The sequence below is a fragment of the Rhineura floridana genome, chromosome 2 (genome assembly GCF_030035675.1).
Source record: "Rhineura floridana isolate rRhiFlo1 chromosome 2, rRhiFlo1.hap2, whole genome shotgun sequence".
Classification (NCBI taxonomy): Eukaryota; Metazoa; Chordata; class Lepidosauria; order Squamata; family Rhineuridae; genus Rhineura; species Rhineura floridana.
The window spans coordinates 98,526,642-98,541,992 of NC_084481.1; the positions used below are offsets into that span (position 1 = coordinate 98,526,642).

At 40.8% G+C, this 15,351-nt stretch overlaps 1 protein-coding gene across 2 annotated transcripts in view; it reads left to right on the forward strand.

Moving 5' to 3' along the window:
- Positions 1 to 2,336: 2,336 nt before the first annotated feature.
- The window catches only part of STX3 (syntaxin 3), a 47,865-nt gene continuing 34,850 nt past the window's right edge, over positions 2,337 to 15,351 (forward strand). The window contains exon 1 of one of the 2 annotated variants that reach the window (XM_061609712.1): positions 2,337 to 2,798. In XM_061609712.1, coding sequence (XP_061465696.1) covers positions 2,769 to 2,798 — 30 coding nt within the window. In that variant the 5' untranslated portion in view covers positions 2,337 to 2,768. The remainder of the gene's footprint in view (positions 2,799 to 15,351) is intronic. The other variant, XM_061609713.1, reaches the window with a different exon arrangement.

Below are 15,351 nucleotides of genomic sequence, written 5' to 3' on the forward strand. Positions count from 1 at the left end.
CCCCTGCCAGCCTGGCTAATTATCATGAATGGTGAGAGCTGTAGTTCAGCAACATCTGCAGAGCACCACATTTGCTGCCCCTGGTTTACATAATCCATCTTTTTTTTGCTGCTGCTGCTAGACAATGCTCTTCATACTGCTTGTTTTATTTCCTATATTGCCATTCACCTTTTTAGTAACAGATTGTTCCTCTTAAATGAGGGAGAAAAGGTGGCATTGTGGAATCTACCTGCTGCAAACCAGTTGCATATATCCTTTTATCTTTCCCCATTTTGCTTAGATCAATGCATACTCATTGACACATACTACTGATCCCTGTTCCATCCCACCTTTTCTGTAAAAGGGGGTCAGCATATAATGTTTATATGATGATCTTCACTTACCCAAATTAAAATTAATCTGATTAAATCTGGATTCTGAGCAGTCAAACAGCATTGTTTCATTTGAATGCTTTGATACCTTTGTGAAATAAGTTTTGAAAGCAATGCCATCCCCAGAAAACCCAAACAATTAAACAGTGTGATCAGAGGGTACATAATAATATTAGACAATATTGGATAAAGATCACTGCCAATAATAACTGAAATGAAATAAAGAGAAATGGGATATAACAGTGCCATGCTGGATCAGCATTAGAGATAATACACCATTAGCTAAGACTGAAATCCTGCATTTTCTTATTGTGTAGAAAGGCCATTAATACTATGTCTACCAAATCACATATTTAAAAACAAACTACTTTTCAAAAGTTTCTGCAGAAGAATCCTGATGCTTGATTTCTACATTATTTAGAATTGCCAGATAATTACAATAATTTGCACATTTTCTGAGAATTGTAAGCATCCTAACTCCGTATCAAGTCCTCAAGGCAAAAGACTTGCATACTGTGTAATTGTTTAAATAAAAATTAACAACTTTCTAACAAATTCCCCAAGAATAGTTGTATTTGTTTGGGGGTGGGGGGGTAGATGAGCAAATAATGCATAGATGGCCTCAGGAGTTTATGTGCAGCAATGCAAAGCAACATGATGCAGCATCAGAGTGATCTCAGCCGAGGAACAGGGTTGTATTCAACTAAATCCTAGTCAGAGTAGATCCACTGATATTAATGAACCTAAATTAGTCATGTCCAATGGTCTACTCTGAATAGAACTAGCGCTGAATACCACCCATAGTCTTTAACAACTGTGAGCTGGGGGAGGTTCAAGTTGCATCTGACCTGAGCCTTATCTGTTAGCATCTCTGTGCTCCTGAATGCATTGTGGTGAGGGCAAATTTATATAACCTATTATATCAGAATAACTGAAGGGACTGAAGGTAGAGCCTGACACTGATTTTATGATTTTATGCCTTCTATGTTAAATTTTACCCTTGTAGTCCCCTTTAGTACCACTCCCTATATATATATGTACATATGTGCGTGTGTGTGTATTGTATTTTAATTGTATTTTATGTATTTTAATTTATTTTAATGTTTTGTGATTTTATTGTTTACAATTTTATAATGTCCGTGTTTGATTTTATTTTTGTAAGCCGCCCTGACTGCCCTATTACAGGGTAGAAGGGCGGGATAGAAATATTTTAAATAAATAAATAAATACAATAACAACCATCCTGCTGTAACAACTCCCTTTGCCACTGTTTTATACACTTAAAAAAATGATGCTTTGTGCAAGGCAATCCAGGGGCCTTTCTAGCTAAACAGGGATTAAAACTTGTACTTTCAATAGCGGGGTGGGGAACTGTGAGCCTCCAGGTGTCGCTGGACTACAGCTCCCGCCATCCCTGACAGCTGCCCGTGCTGGCTGGGGCTGATGGGAGCTGGGGTCCAACAACTTAGAGAGGCACAACTTCCCCATCTCTGCCTTAAACGAGTCCAATAAACCTACCATGCTGTTCTTTATGCCTGGAACTCTCTTCCCAAATACACCTCCCCCCCCCGTTCCTCTCTTTTTTCAAATCCCTCATCAAACACTCATTTTTTTATGACAAGCGCCTAATCCCCATAGCATTTACCCAGTTTGATACAAAATAAATGTTGCTGCATTTTTACACATTCTTCCCCGGCCACATTTTGGACGGTTAGCGTCTTTCTGCTTATGCTGCTCTTGTAAAATAAAATAAAATACTGAGGAAGCAGCAGTTGTCGTCATAAAGAATTTCCCCCCTCAACTATCTTCCAATCTAAGACATTCACTGTTTGCATTACAGTAGAGGAAAAGCGCAGGCGCGCGCGTGTGAGGTGGGCTCTCTCTAAGCTCTCTGTTAATAGGCTTGACTGCCAATTCAAACAAGCTCGAATAGGCTGCGTGATGTCTCTTTAATAGAGATTTCTGCTCAGGTAAAGTGGGAGGCGCCTCTGTTCACTCCCCACTCCCCCTCTTTCCTTCCCTCCGTGTATGTCATTGTGGATTAGCAGCTGTCGCCAGCTCAGCGCCTGACGCATAAAGAGAGGGAGAGAGACAGATTTAGATCTGCGGGAGGAAGGGATGAGAGTGTGTGTTTTTTTCGGCCCCTTGCACGGATGAAACTCAAACGCTCCTCCTAGCGAGCGAGGAAAGGAGGAGCAGCAGCAGCAACAGTAGGAACCTTTCCTTTGGGCTGTGTGCTGGGGCTCCACTTCCTGGAGAAGCCCTCCCTGAGGGGAGTTTCGACTGGGATCCCTGCTTCCGCTAGAGGGAGGAGGAGGAGCAGCAGCAGCGGCAGCGGCAGCAGCGGCGGCGGCGGCGGCGCGGCGGCGGCGGCCGCAACAGCAACACCTGTCCAAAATGAAGGATCGGTTGGAGCAGCTGAAAGCGGTGAGTGCCCCCCCCCAAGGGTGGGGTCTCCTACGGGCTGGTCTGTGGCAGGACTTGTAAGAAGGGCGACGCATAGGGAATGAACGGCCATTGAACTCCGTGGAACTTTGGTTCCGAGTAATCATGCAGAGGATCGGGCTTTGGGGAAGTATTGGCAGCGAGGAAGCAAAGGGTTAAGCCCCACCTCGAGGGCTAAATAAGCCAGTACAGGTCCATTGTGGAGGGAGAGAATCTATGTAATCAGAGCGCGTGTAGTGCTTATGTTGGACGTAGGCAGGAGAGATCCAGATTCAAATCCCTACTTGGCCATGAAACTCATTGGACTACCTTGGGCCAGTCGCTATCTTTCAGCCTAACCTACTTCACAGGGTTATTGTGAGGATACAATGGAGGTTGTGGGGGGGGGACTTTATATTTGAGCTCCTTGGGGAAAATGCAGGATGTAGTCAACCACCCATAATACAATTCAGGAACACTTATTCCTCCAGGTACTGGTTGTATTCTCACCAAGTAAAGGTAGACTGCGTGGGATATATTTTGCATGTTATGAGAGAGAAGTGGTTAAACTAAGCTTAAAGTTTTTTTAAAAAAACTGGGAGATTGGGGGTTGGTAGAGATGAGGCTTTTACAGCCCAGTAGCAGGTTTTAAAGTTTATGTGACAGAAGGGTTGGAAAGGCAAAGGTGGGTTTGCTTCCTCCGACAGCAGGAGCAAAGAGGTGTGAGGCTGAACATTGTTTAAATACTGCACAGCAGCAAATATGTGTTTATCACGGTGTGCACAGGAACAACTGCACATCTGGGACCTGTGGCAACTGCCAAATCCTTGACACATGAACTTGTAAGGTGGGGTGGTCAGCATGCATTTGTTTGGATGTACATGTTAAAATAGCAGACCAATGGAAAGCTGGCTAGGAGGCAATGGGAAAGTAGTGATCTATAGAAGTTTGAGGGAGAACTAAGAGAGGAGCAGATTTATGAAGATGCTTTTTGGAAGGAGTCAGAGGTTGCTTTTCCCTCATCACTACCCACTTGCCTCCACATGTTACATGAAGAAAACTGGAGTTGACAACTTCCTCCTTTTGGTTTCCCTCCATGTGACCCTCTTCTCTCTCTCTCCTTCCCCATCTGTGTGTACATTCACTAAAGCATTTGCCCCAGGACATCGCTGGGTAAGATGTCTTGAAAGGGTTATACACATTGAAGGGTTAGGTACTAATTTCTTGTAATCTCTCTTTTTAACCCTTTTTGTTTTACTAAGTGACTTGTAGCTGCTGTGGTTGTATACCACTAGCAGGTGCCCCTTATTTGAAAATGAGTTTTCTTATTTCATATTACTGAGTCACTGTAGACTCAGAACATGTCACTTTCTTAGATGAGTTCTCCATTGTTTCTTAGTTTCCTAAATTAATCTTTACGCTGTGTATAAAATACACAAAATTAGCTTGCAAGGCAAGTTTGGCCGTGATTCTTCTGAAGTGCATAATTGTGTAGAATTGCTTGTACGTATCTAGGGCTGTACATGGTGTGATCTTAACAAGTTTGGTCATTCAGCACAGTCCTTGGACAACGACAATTTCTCACAGATTTTATTGCCTGAAAGTGTTATCAGTTCAATGTGTGCCAGGCTCAGCTGCTGGGAAGGCCTGGTTTTAAACTTGCTGTTCTCTCCTTCATGATGATGATGATTAATAATAATAAAAATAAAAGGACCATGTTATCTTTGTGCTTGTTTGGATACATAGGCTGATCCTGTTTCACCGCCCCCTTTCCAGTGCAAGAACGGCTCCTTGTCTGTTGGGGCAGGCTAGTTGCCTAATGTCAAGGAAGGATGCTGTGGAAATTGTGGCTGTGCCACAGTGACCATCAACGTCTCTCCTTGCTCTCACAGAGTATGAAATGTAGGGTTTAGCCAGAAATAAGGATGGCAAAATGGCGGAAGTAGGCTAGAGCCACAGGTGTGGCTTAACTAGTGGAGAGAGGGGAACTCAGCTTTGCCTCAAAACGCTGCTCCTGAATCTCGAATTGTGTAACGGGCTGGCTGCTAGAATTTGGTGGTGAGAAAAGGGTGTCTGCCAGATACAAATGAGAAAACAGTGCTAGAAAATGAGGTTGAGGGTTTGTGACAAGTTCTGCTGAAATCTCACCAAAGCTTGTTGTACAAAAGTCATCTGAACACTTAAATCTGCTGGTGGATATACTATGTTCCCTTGAATAAGGAGTAATTCATAGGACAGATACAACTTGCCTGTACGGAGGGAAACAGCAAGCGGTGCCAAGAGAAGTCATTTAGGTGCTATGAAAGAAAATGCATGCATGATTTTACACTTCATTTGGCCTGTAATTGAGTCCTTGCCATGTGGTTGGAGATAATTGGCAATAGACAAAAATGGGGAAAGAGAAACTCAGTAGAGGAGATAAGGCTGACAACCCAGTGAGGTACGGTTATGGCAAGAGTCTTCAATGGGTGGGGCTAGTCCTAGTGTAGAACCTTTTTATGTCTCTGATAAGAGAGACTATAGGGCACTTGTCTGGCTTATTTTTCCAGTTCTACAGATACAGTTTAAATAGAAGTATCAAACAGATAAAGTCAAACTTCAGGTTTCACAGGCATGTTTTGCTACCCACCCACCCACCTGTTCCCCACCATTGTTGAGGGGCACTTTCACATTCTGTTGACTCGAAAAAAACTTAACTAGGTTGAAACTGAATCAGAACTTGTCTAATAGTAGAAACTATTACTGGACTGCAGTGCAAGGAAATGAGGGGCCTATAGCCTGGTAATCAGAGAAGAGATCATCACTACCCTTTTATGTTTCATATAGCTATGTTAGTCTATTGTGGCAAAAACAATGGAGAGTGAGAGTCCTGGGACCTCAGAAAGGTTAACACATTGTTTTTGGGGATGCATATCTGTTTCATTGGAAGCATGAGATATTATCCTCAATTGTGCAGCAGTTTTGTATACATGAATTTGGGGGGAGGGGCTTGTGAATCGTTGGCCCAAGGGACCATGAAATGCAAAAGAGATTACAAGCATGTAATATCTCTATGAGCTTTTCAAATGTATACAAAAGAGATCATATAATTTCCCCAGCTTTGCTATGCTAATGTAATGCCTGTGATGGAAGATAAATTTGTGTTTTTTAATATTGAAATATTTTTAAATGCTAGGGTAGTGCCCATTTCTGTGTAAATATTACCTGTTTGTCCTATGTAGACCATAGATAAGGCATTGTTGGCACTGCTTCATCCTCCAGTGTGATATGCCATCACTCACTGACAAAGCCCTTATGCTGTGACAATAAATCTATTGCTCTACAAAGTGCAACGAGAGCCATGGTGGATGTTTGTTGTGATGTTCCCCTGCTTGTAAAATAAAAATAAAATTTGTATCAAAAGGGGAGTCATCAGGATTATACTCTTTGCTAATTAAACAAAAATCTGCACCGAGGCAACCTGAATTCTGCAACTTGCATAAATTATGAAAGCTTGCATCTATCTTCTCATTTTGCATAATCTAACTGAAACTTGCTGGCTTTGGAAAACTCTGCCAGATACTTCTTTCTCTCTCATGCATGCATGAATTTTAACTCTGTTTGTCTTTCCTAATCCAAACGTGCTGGGCTAGAATATAGGATATTCAGATTTACTATATTTCTGTATTACAGCACTTTCCTCCTCCCCTGGAGAGTAAGGGGCCTTTTCCTAGGACAATAGTCTGTTTCTGGTAGATGAGGCTTTGTTTCAGATTTTTAGCTGGAACTGGATGGGGCAGCAGCTGCTCCTCTCCCCTGCCATTTATTTTTAAAAAAACATTGCATGGTATAACCCAGTTTCCCACCCAATCTCTTGTTTGATTCTTGATGTGACTAAGGTTGGGAAGGGTATAGTCCTACTTTCTCTATATTCCAATGTAAACCTGAGATGGTGTTTAACAAGGTTGGTCAGGAGTGTCATGGAATAAGTTCTTCTTGTTTTATAAAGGGAGGAGGTATTTCTTAAGGCTCTGTGTTATATTCTATATACAGAGATAGTGGCCTGATGTGACCTTGTCCTTAAAGAAGTGAGGTTTGTGAAGTGAATCACCTTTGTTTTGTCTTGCTTAGCCTGAGCAGGGTCACTCTGCTTGTTTTGTGACTTTTGAGATGGTCTGGGGTGTCAAAAGTCTGGTCCTCCCCCATTAAAGAAAAGGACGATATTTTGTGATGGAAGATGTAGGAGAGAGTTGGTTGTTGCTCTACCTCATGATTCAAAAGGGAGGAAAGGAGGAGTGACAGGGATTTAGTGAGGATTATGAAGCCATCAGCTGTGGCCAAAGAAGATAAAACGCTTGGGTGAGAGAAGAGGATTAATTTTTTTTTTATTTCTCAGCAGACTCAAGTCCCAAACAGACTATGGCTGTGGGAGGGCATGCACGCAGGAGGGGTCTTACCAGAGGATGTGTGTGTTTAATTTCCAGAGAACAGTTTATGGATGCTTTTCCTAAAGGAAGAGCTCTCACCAGGAGAAGGAAGGGTTGAGGAAAGACACCCAGCATGTAGGTCCTTCCTGCCTCCTTAGACATAAGGCCTTTTCAAGAATTCAGCTCATGTGTAATACCTACACATAGAGTGGGGATAAGTGCCCTAAACTCTGCCCCCAGAGGGCAACAGTCTGAAGCAGGAAGCTTCCCCTACTCATGGAGGCTACTTGCGTGATTTGGAGCCCTGCATGGCTCTAAAGGTGCAAGAAGAGGAGGCTTCCTGCTTCAGCGTTTTGCCTTCCATGGGGAGCAGAACTTAATGGCTTCATTTCTGCACTCCTTGCTTGTGTATAGGTGATAGATACAAGCAGAGCGCCTGAATTTTGGTTGCATTTCATTGTGGCCTGATAATTTTGAATTACCATGTGGTAATTAAAATGTGGGTAGCTGTAGTAGGAGTAGATGCTGCCCCTTGAAAATTCCCCATATGGTACTTTTTGTCTTAGTTTATGCACGTGTCAGAGGAAATAGATAGGCCTTTTAGCCTGCCCTTTTAGCTCTATGCCACCCAGAGTTTGCTCCATAAAGATTCTCTGATTCTTAGATTTGCATTGTAGATCAGGCATACTGGTCCCACAGAAAGCCACAGAACATAGATGAAATAATACTTCGCTACCCATGTACAGCACAATCCTAAGCAAGTGTATTTGGAAGCACTTATGGGGACCAAGTTAATGAAAAATGTAACTAGTTAGCTCAAAATTAGAAGCTTTTAAAATTAACTTTTGAATATAAGTTAAATATTTCTACTTTCAACTAGTTAAAGGGTAACTTAAAAAGAAAGTATCTAGTAATTGCCACCCTGGGCTTCTGCTGGGAGGAATGGTGGGATATAAATAAAATAAAAACAAATAAAATAATTTCAGTTGATTTGATTGACTATTAGCTTTATTTTTAATTTTCAAATGCAATGGATGGGTTTCTTTTCCAGAAACCCCCAGAAGTACACTAATCTACTCAGAACTCACCCTGCTTTGTCTGAAAAAATGCTACACTTGTCATACAGGGTAGTATTCAATGAACTATTTGTGCTGGTGCAAGGATTAGCACTAGTGCAATGGGATTTTCCTCCCCTGTGTGCATCCCACACCATCACCCAATCTGCTCTGGAGGGTTGGGGAAACCCACAGAACAAATTTAGGCGGTGTGTAGGGGGAGGAGAGGGAAAGAACATTCTGTTGTGCCAGGAGAAATCCTTGTGTTAACAGAATGTTCTCCTTAATGCTACAATGAATACAACAACTTTCTTTTCAAAATACTGTAATAATTCACCAATACCTCTGTTAGGTCTTCTCATCCTCTCCACGTGAAATAATGTATAAAAGTCAATGCATTATTGGTATACCAGATTAACCAGAAAGGAGATGTCACATTTATTTCAGATTTAAAAAACCATGACGCATGCATTTTAACATGAAGTTATTATTTCAGGAAACTTAGCACTCCTATAAAAATGTCCAGACATCTGAAAGAATTATTGTCACAAAACCTCACAGGCATAAATCTCTGATAGGCTTATAAACATGCAAATTAAAAGATTATTTATTTATACAGCCTCTTGTTTATTTACATATATATTAAATTCAGCAGCAGAAATTGCTCCCACTCTTATTTGGATCAGTGTGTTTGCTTGCTTGTGCTTATTTCCTCTCCTGCAACCAATTGGTTGTCGACTCGGTTTATTTCTACAAGTACACAGAAAATGCCAGCATGAACTCTGGGACTTAAGAGACTGTATATCGTAGGAAGGCACACTACTCTCTGCTTCTCAGACAAGAAGTTTTAGAGATTCAATTAAGAAATGCCATCATTTCATATAGTATCATGGAAAACTCTGGGAAAGCTGCATTTCAATTTTTAAAAAGTTTAACTTTTTAAAAAGATAGTCTATAAGTTAATATTTTAAAACAAAAGTTAACCTTTTTTAACTAGCAGAAGTTGACAGCTGAATTGAAAGTTACAAGTTAGCTATTTTTATTTAACTAGATATTTAATCAGTTAAGTCCCATGACTGCTTGAAAGTAAGACTTCTGTCCTAAACTCACTTGCCTAGGTCTGTAAGCCTCACTGACTGAATTCAGTAGTACTTAACTTCTGCGTTAGGATTGCGCTGGAAGTCCCTCTGAGTTAAGTGTGGCTTGCTCCCCAGTAAATGTGGTTTGGATTGCATCCTTATTTTTAAAATGTTGCAAGGTTTTGCACTTGTGGCTTCAAAAATATGCTTTATAAAGCTCAAAGCAAAAATAACAGATCTTGTTGCATCTTCAGGCAACTGACTACTTAGATGGGTAAATATTCCGCTGTTTAGAACAAAGGAAAATAATGAAATAGCTGCAGGCAGGGATAGACAACAGGGTAATCTCTAAATCAGGGGTTCCTAAACTGTGGTTCATGGACCACCAGTGGTTCATGAGCTTCATTCATGTAGTCCATGGTATGTGTATGAAGAACACTTACAATTTGAAGTCTATGTCATTCAAATTGTAACACAATAAAATACAATATAAGATAAAAGAAGCAATTAAAATAAATTAAAAATCATACAGCGTCCAGCACAGTGCATTAAAATTGTACAACAGGCAGAATAATCATTAAGTGGTCCACCAAGGCTATCAACAATTTCAAGTGGTTGATGCGGGGTGGGTGGGTTGATTTATAGCATAGTGGCTTCAACAGGCAGAAAAATCATTAAGTGGTCCACCAAGACCTTAATCAACTTTGAAGTGTCCGTATGAAGAAAAAGTTCCTACTGCTCTAGATGTTGTGGACTTACAACTTGAATCATCTCTGACCTTTGGCTATGTTGGCTTAGGGTAATCCAAAGAAATGGTTTGGATAAGCCCTTCAGTTCAGTGTAACAAATGGACATAACTTTAGGAGAAGGCTAGTATTTCTTCATTCTGCTATAAAATTCCTTTTGAATTTGAATGGCAAAATAAAGGCGTCTTCCAACTAAAGGGGAAGTAATGAGTAAGAAGAATAGGCTTTCAGTTCTTAGGAAGGCATGTTTTATTTTTGTTTGCGTGCAGCAAATGTTTGCCCCACCCTTCAGCAAGTGCTTTTAAGGGAGCCCATAATAAAAGGAAGCCAATTAAAATAGTAAAGCAACATGACAAATGAACCTATAAACTGAAATAGCAAAAGAATAAAAACCATGCAAGCTAACCTTTTTCAAAGGCCCAAGAAGATAAAAAGGGGTTTGCCTAGCACTGACAAGACATCAGAGTAGGCACCAGGTGTGCTTTCCTGAGGAGAGTGTTCCATAATTGGAGTACCACAACCTACTGTCTCCTTAGAAGGCAAGGGTGCCTAAAAGAGACTCTGATGGTGGTTTTAATTAACAGGCAGATACTTGTAGACAAAGGTGTTTTTTCAGGAAGGGCTTTAAAGTCAGCATCAGCAAGTTGAATTGTGCTTGGAAATGGACTGGCAATCAGTGAAGTTGTTTCAAAACTGGTGAAATGCGCATCCTAGGGCTACTAGAATTAGTTAGTAGTCAAGCAGCTGAAGTTTTTCAGAAGCCTTCAAAGGCAACCCTACATATAATGTATTGTAATAATCTAGTCTGGAAGTTAGCAGGACACAGACTCTACCTTCCAGGAGGAGACATAGCTGGTATCCTAGGTTTAGCTGGTGACTTTGTGCCATGGAGGCCACTTAAGTGACAAAGCTGTATGTATCAGTAGTCCCATATCCCAGGAGGGTGTGGCAGTTGGCACACTAGCCTATCGTTCTACAGTCACTCTGACAAGCAACATACCTGCACAAATCTTACAGCTTTTGCTATGATAAAGCACATGTATGAAGCCGCTTTATAAGTACAGGTGTCTTCTTATGCCATTAATATATGGGATATAGAATGGTATTCCCATTCCCACCCAAAAGTATGTAATTGACGGTGAGTTAGGATTGCAGTGTCCAGGCACGGTATTAGCAATCAACTCTCAAATCAAAACATTGGCTTAGTACGGTAGTTCAGATTCATTATTATATGCTTGGTTTACGAATCCCTACCAGGTGACCAATATGTAAAAGTTGCAAATTTAATTCTTAAAACAGTTAAACGGCTAGGTTGGGTCTCTGAGCATGTGATAGAGTTAGAATGAAATTTACTGCTATATGAGCTGTGGTGGGGATTGTATGCATGATGAAATCAGCAGCCATCCGAATTCTGCTCTTCTCCGCCTGCAAGAAGAGGAAGAAGGAAGGCAGTTGCTTTAGTAGTTATGCTTGGTTGAGTGTTATGAGAGCAAAGTTCAGCTGAATTGCTTGTGAGGGCAGAATGCAGCTGTGAAAAATGTGCCCAGAGCCTTCATATCTTGACCTTGCATCACTTGAGAAGTAGTCAGTGCCATGAGATTCATACCTCATGAGAACATCAGGTGCTAAGTTATTCCACTTCTATTGTCTTTTGTCATTAGTCATATTTCCCCCTCGTTTCCTGTTGACATCACTTTTAGTGAAAGCTATTATTGCTTTGATTCTGTTTGAATTCTATGCATTTGAGGTATAAATCTCACTGAAGATGAATTATGACAAGTGTCTTCTTTTGCTTTTCAGACAGGAAAAAAGCCTCCCCCTGCTCTCAAGCCTGTTTTCAGCTGTCCTATCTGAGAAGTATAGAGAAATTAGCTAGAGACTGACACTCAGGGTATATCTCCTTTAAAAAATAGGGGTGCAAATCACATGGTATGCTTGTTTTACTGTTTTGGATCAATCTTGAAATTGTGGCCTAGGACCTCAGCATAGAACAGAGCTTTAGGGTAACCACTTGAGCTCCATGTGCGTGCAGCACAAAGATAAGACTGCGATACACACTTATATGGGAGTAAGTCCCATTAAACGATGTATGTATAAGATTTTACTGAGTTGTATATGATGCTTATAACTATTTGTTTTGAACACTTCAGGGATACGATGGATAGCCTTTATACCCTCTCCCCAGGTAACTGAGAGGCTGGAGAAAGGGCTTCATATTTCCAGGATAAAACTCCTCTTGCTTAAGTATATTAATTTTATACTTTCATTTACACTGATGCTGTGTTGTGGAGCTCTGTGCAAGCCTGAATATTTACCTCTCTCGTTAGGAGATTTTTCACAATGTTCTCAGTTCTCAATAGTATGCTAGAAAAACTGATACGGTGCAGCTGTTACAACTGGGACTGGGCATGAGATGCAGGAAAGGAATGTCAGTGTGCAATTTTTGAATTGTGCAATTTTATTTTATTTTTGTACAGTTGTATTTTATTTTAAAGATTTTTAACCCAGCTTTCAGGATGCAGTGCCCTCATGAGGTGGTTTTCAAGACTCTAAAACTCATTAAAATACAATAATTACAATTTCAATGTTTAAACCACAAACTAAAATGAGAGAAAAAGATACCCCTGGCAGCAATTTTTTTTTCACATGTAGTACAATTCAATCAAACTTGAACTAGAATAAAAATATCTTCAGAATTCTTTAAAAAAGAAGTAGTATTGATGAGGTCCTATGTTTTTCCCTGGGGAGGGAGTTCCATAGGTGTGCAGCCACAACTGACGCAGCCTGCTCACTAATAAATGCCAGCCTAATCGTTCTTTCTGGTAGGCCAGAGAGTAAGGACTTGGTTTAGTAGGATCTTCCAATAAAATCATTGAGGCTGTATCACAGATAAGGTTTGTCTGTAGCCGTCCAGATGCTGCTGAACGCCATCATACATGACACTGGCCATACTGGCTGGGGCTGATGGACATTGGAGTCCCAACAACATCCGGAAGGACACAGTTTTCCCATGATTGCTGTATGGGGTTGGAATGGCAGGGGAATGGAGTAAGAATTGGTGCATTGTGAAAACTGGAATTTAATGTTTGCTGCTTCAAGCTGTTGAGAGGCAGGTAAAATGTGTTAAAGGAATTATAGGAAGTTTGGACTGGTGCGTAGCCATGTGTAAGTCATTGCCATGGTAACATAGGTTAAAGATTTGAGAACTACTGCCATAGTGGGGACACAGGTCAGAATTCTGCAGCCTGGCTTCTCCTGCAGTTTGGCATCTCTTTTCTGTTTGGGGGGACATAGACACTATATTCAATCTCCCTCTCTGCTATATCTTCTGTTGCTCAAGCAAGCAGAGGAATGTGTTGGGTCACAGCTCCAGTTTGTGAACTGACAGTTGGGTATTCCTTAGAGGTTGTGCGGCAGGGGAGAAAGAAGAAAACAAGCAGAGGGAGGGTATGTCACATGGGAATGTTGAGTGTGAGGGGCAAAGATAAAAAGAGCAAATGTCTCAGAGCCCACGTGTGACGATCTCTAATTTCCATAACGCTGTAAGTGAAACAGATGATATTTGGGGAAAAGAAGATAAATGTGCTTCACTTTAGGAATATTGGGTTGTACTGTCTTTAGTACTGAGCTGTGCCTATAGCTCCTGGGACTTTCTTTGCATATGTATGACCCTTGGGAAGCACATCATCACACAGTTCACTCTACCACAGAGTACTGTTTCCAAGAAGCAATAAATACCAAAATTAATCCAACCCAAGTCAGCATATTTGGGTCAAAAGCATGAACAAATTAATCCATTGTCATTTTGAGGGATTCCTCTTTTTCCACCAGTGGTGGCAAATGTGGCCCATTGATATCTTTAAATTGCTGGTGGACATGTAAGTGCCTGCCAGTGTGCAGTGGGGGATGTTTTCTGCTTCTTGGGATGTTATGATTTTGCAAGTAGAATTGTTCTTCTCCCACTCTCCCAACTTTCTTTTTGTTCACTCCATGGTGTGGCTGCTGGGAGGGATTATGTATAGGGCTGTCTTCTTTGGGTCAATCCTAATTACTGGCAATTTATACTAAAACCACTGTTTTCTGACACCTCTTTTTGACCCTCTTCCATGCCATTGACTTCTCTGGCTCCAAACGTATTCCATGCCATTCACTCTTCTGGCTCCAAATATTCCAGAGTGTGCTTACAATAATCATCACTTCAAATGCTAAAATATGAGAGACAGTCATTTAAGCTAAGCAGCCACAACCCTAAACACACTTCCTGAAATCAGTAGGAGTTTGTCATGTAAATATGGTTGGGAATAGTACTTTAGATTGTTATCCTGCCAGTAGGTCCTGTGGTTTTTAAAACTTTTGCGCAGGCCTAGCACTTTTAGGCTGTTTGTAAAATAATATTTAAACAAGATGAGGATAGCAGATCAATTATACTTTTATCTTGGGCAGTTATTCCAGGAATCAAGTGTTCACTTTCTGCTGTATGGGGCATGGGTGTGATGTGGGACTGCCAAGGCACTTTACAGATAAAGCTTTTTTTAAAAGATGTTTTTAAAAATGTTTTCTTTTAATATATTTTAAAGTCTGTTTTTATGATGTTTTAGAGTGTGTTAAATGTTTTGTTCCCCCCCCCCGGGCTCCTTTTGGGAGGAAGGGTAAAATATTAATTTAAACAACAACAATAATAATTATAATAATATCATCATCATAATCAGTAGTGTAGTGGCAAATTTAGAACTTTCATGTTCTTCACAGCCACACCTCCTTCCCTCCTTATTTTTTTGCTGTTCAGTTAAGAATGAGATCCTGTTCATGCCTTCTCCCACAACAACAGACATTTCTAGGAGCCAAAATACATGAAAGGGGAGAGTGTTAGCTCCTGAGAAGAATCTTCTCAGTTGCTGACTCACGTCCCTTCACTCTGATTGATTCCAATCAGCAGGAAAGTACAAGGAAGCATATTAGAAGACTCTTCTCAGTGGCTAATACACTCCCCATTTATGCTGATTGGCTTGTAGGATGCTGGGGACACTGGGACCCTGCTCCCAAAAAAGTAAAGGGCCAAAGACTCCCTGAGACCTCAGACGACTACACCCCTGATTGTAATCTAATATTCTCTTCCCACTCACTCACAATGGGATGTATGTAGATAGAAGAAATGAATGAATAGGATGTGCTTTTATTTAATAGTATTAAGCTTTCTAAAATGTATGTATTCCTCCAAAAGAATATACTATTACTACTGTTAGTTTGCTTTCAACATTGCAATCTTGTGG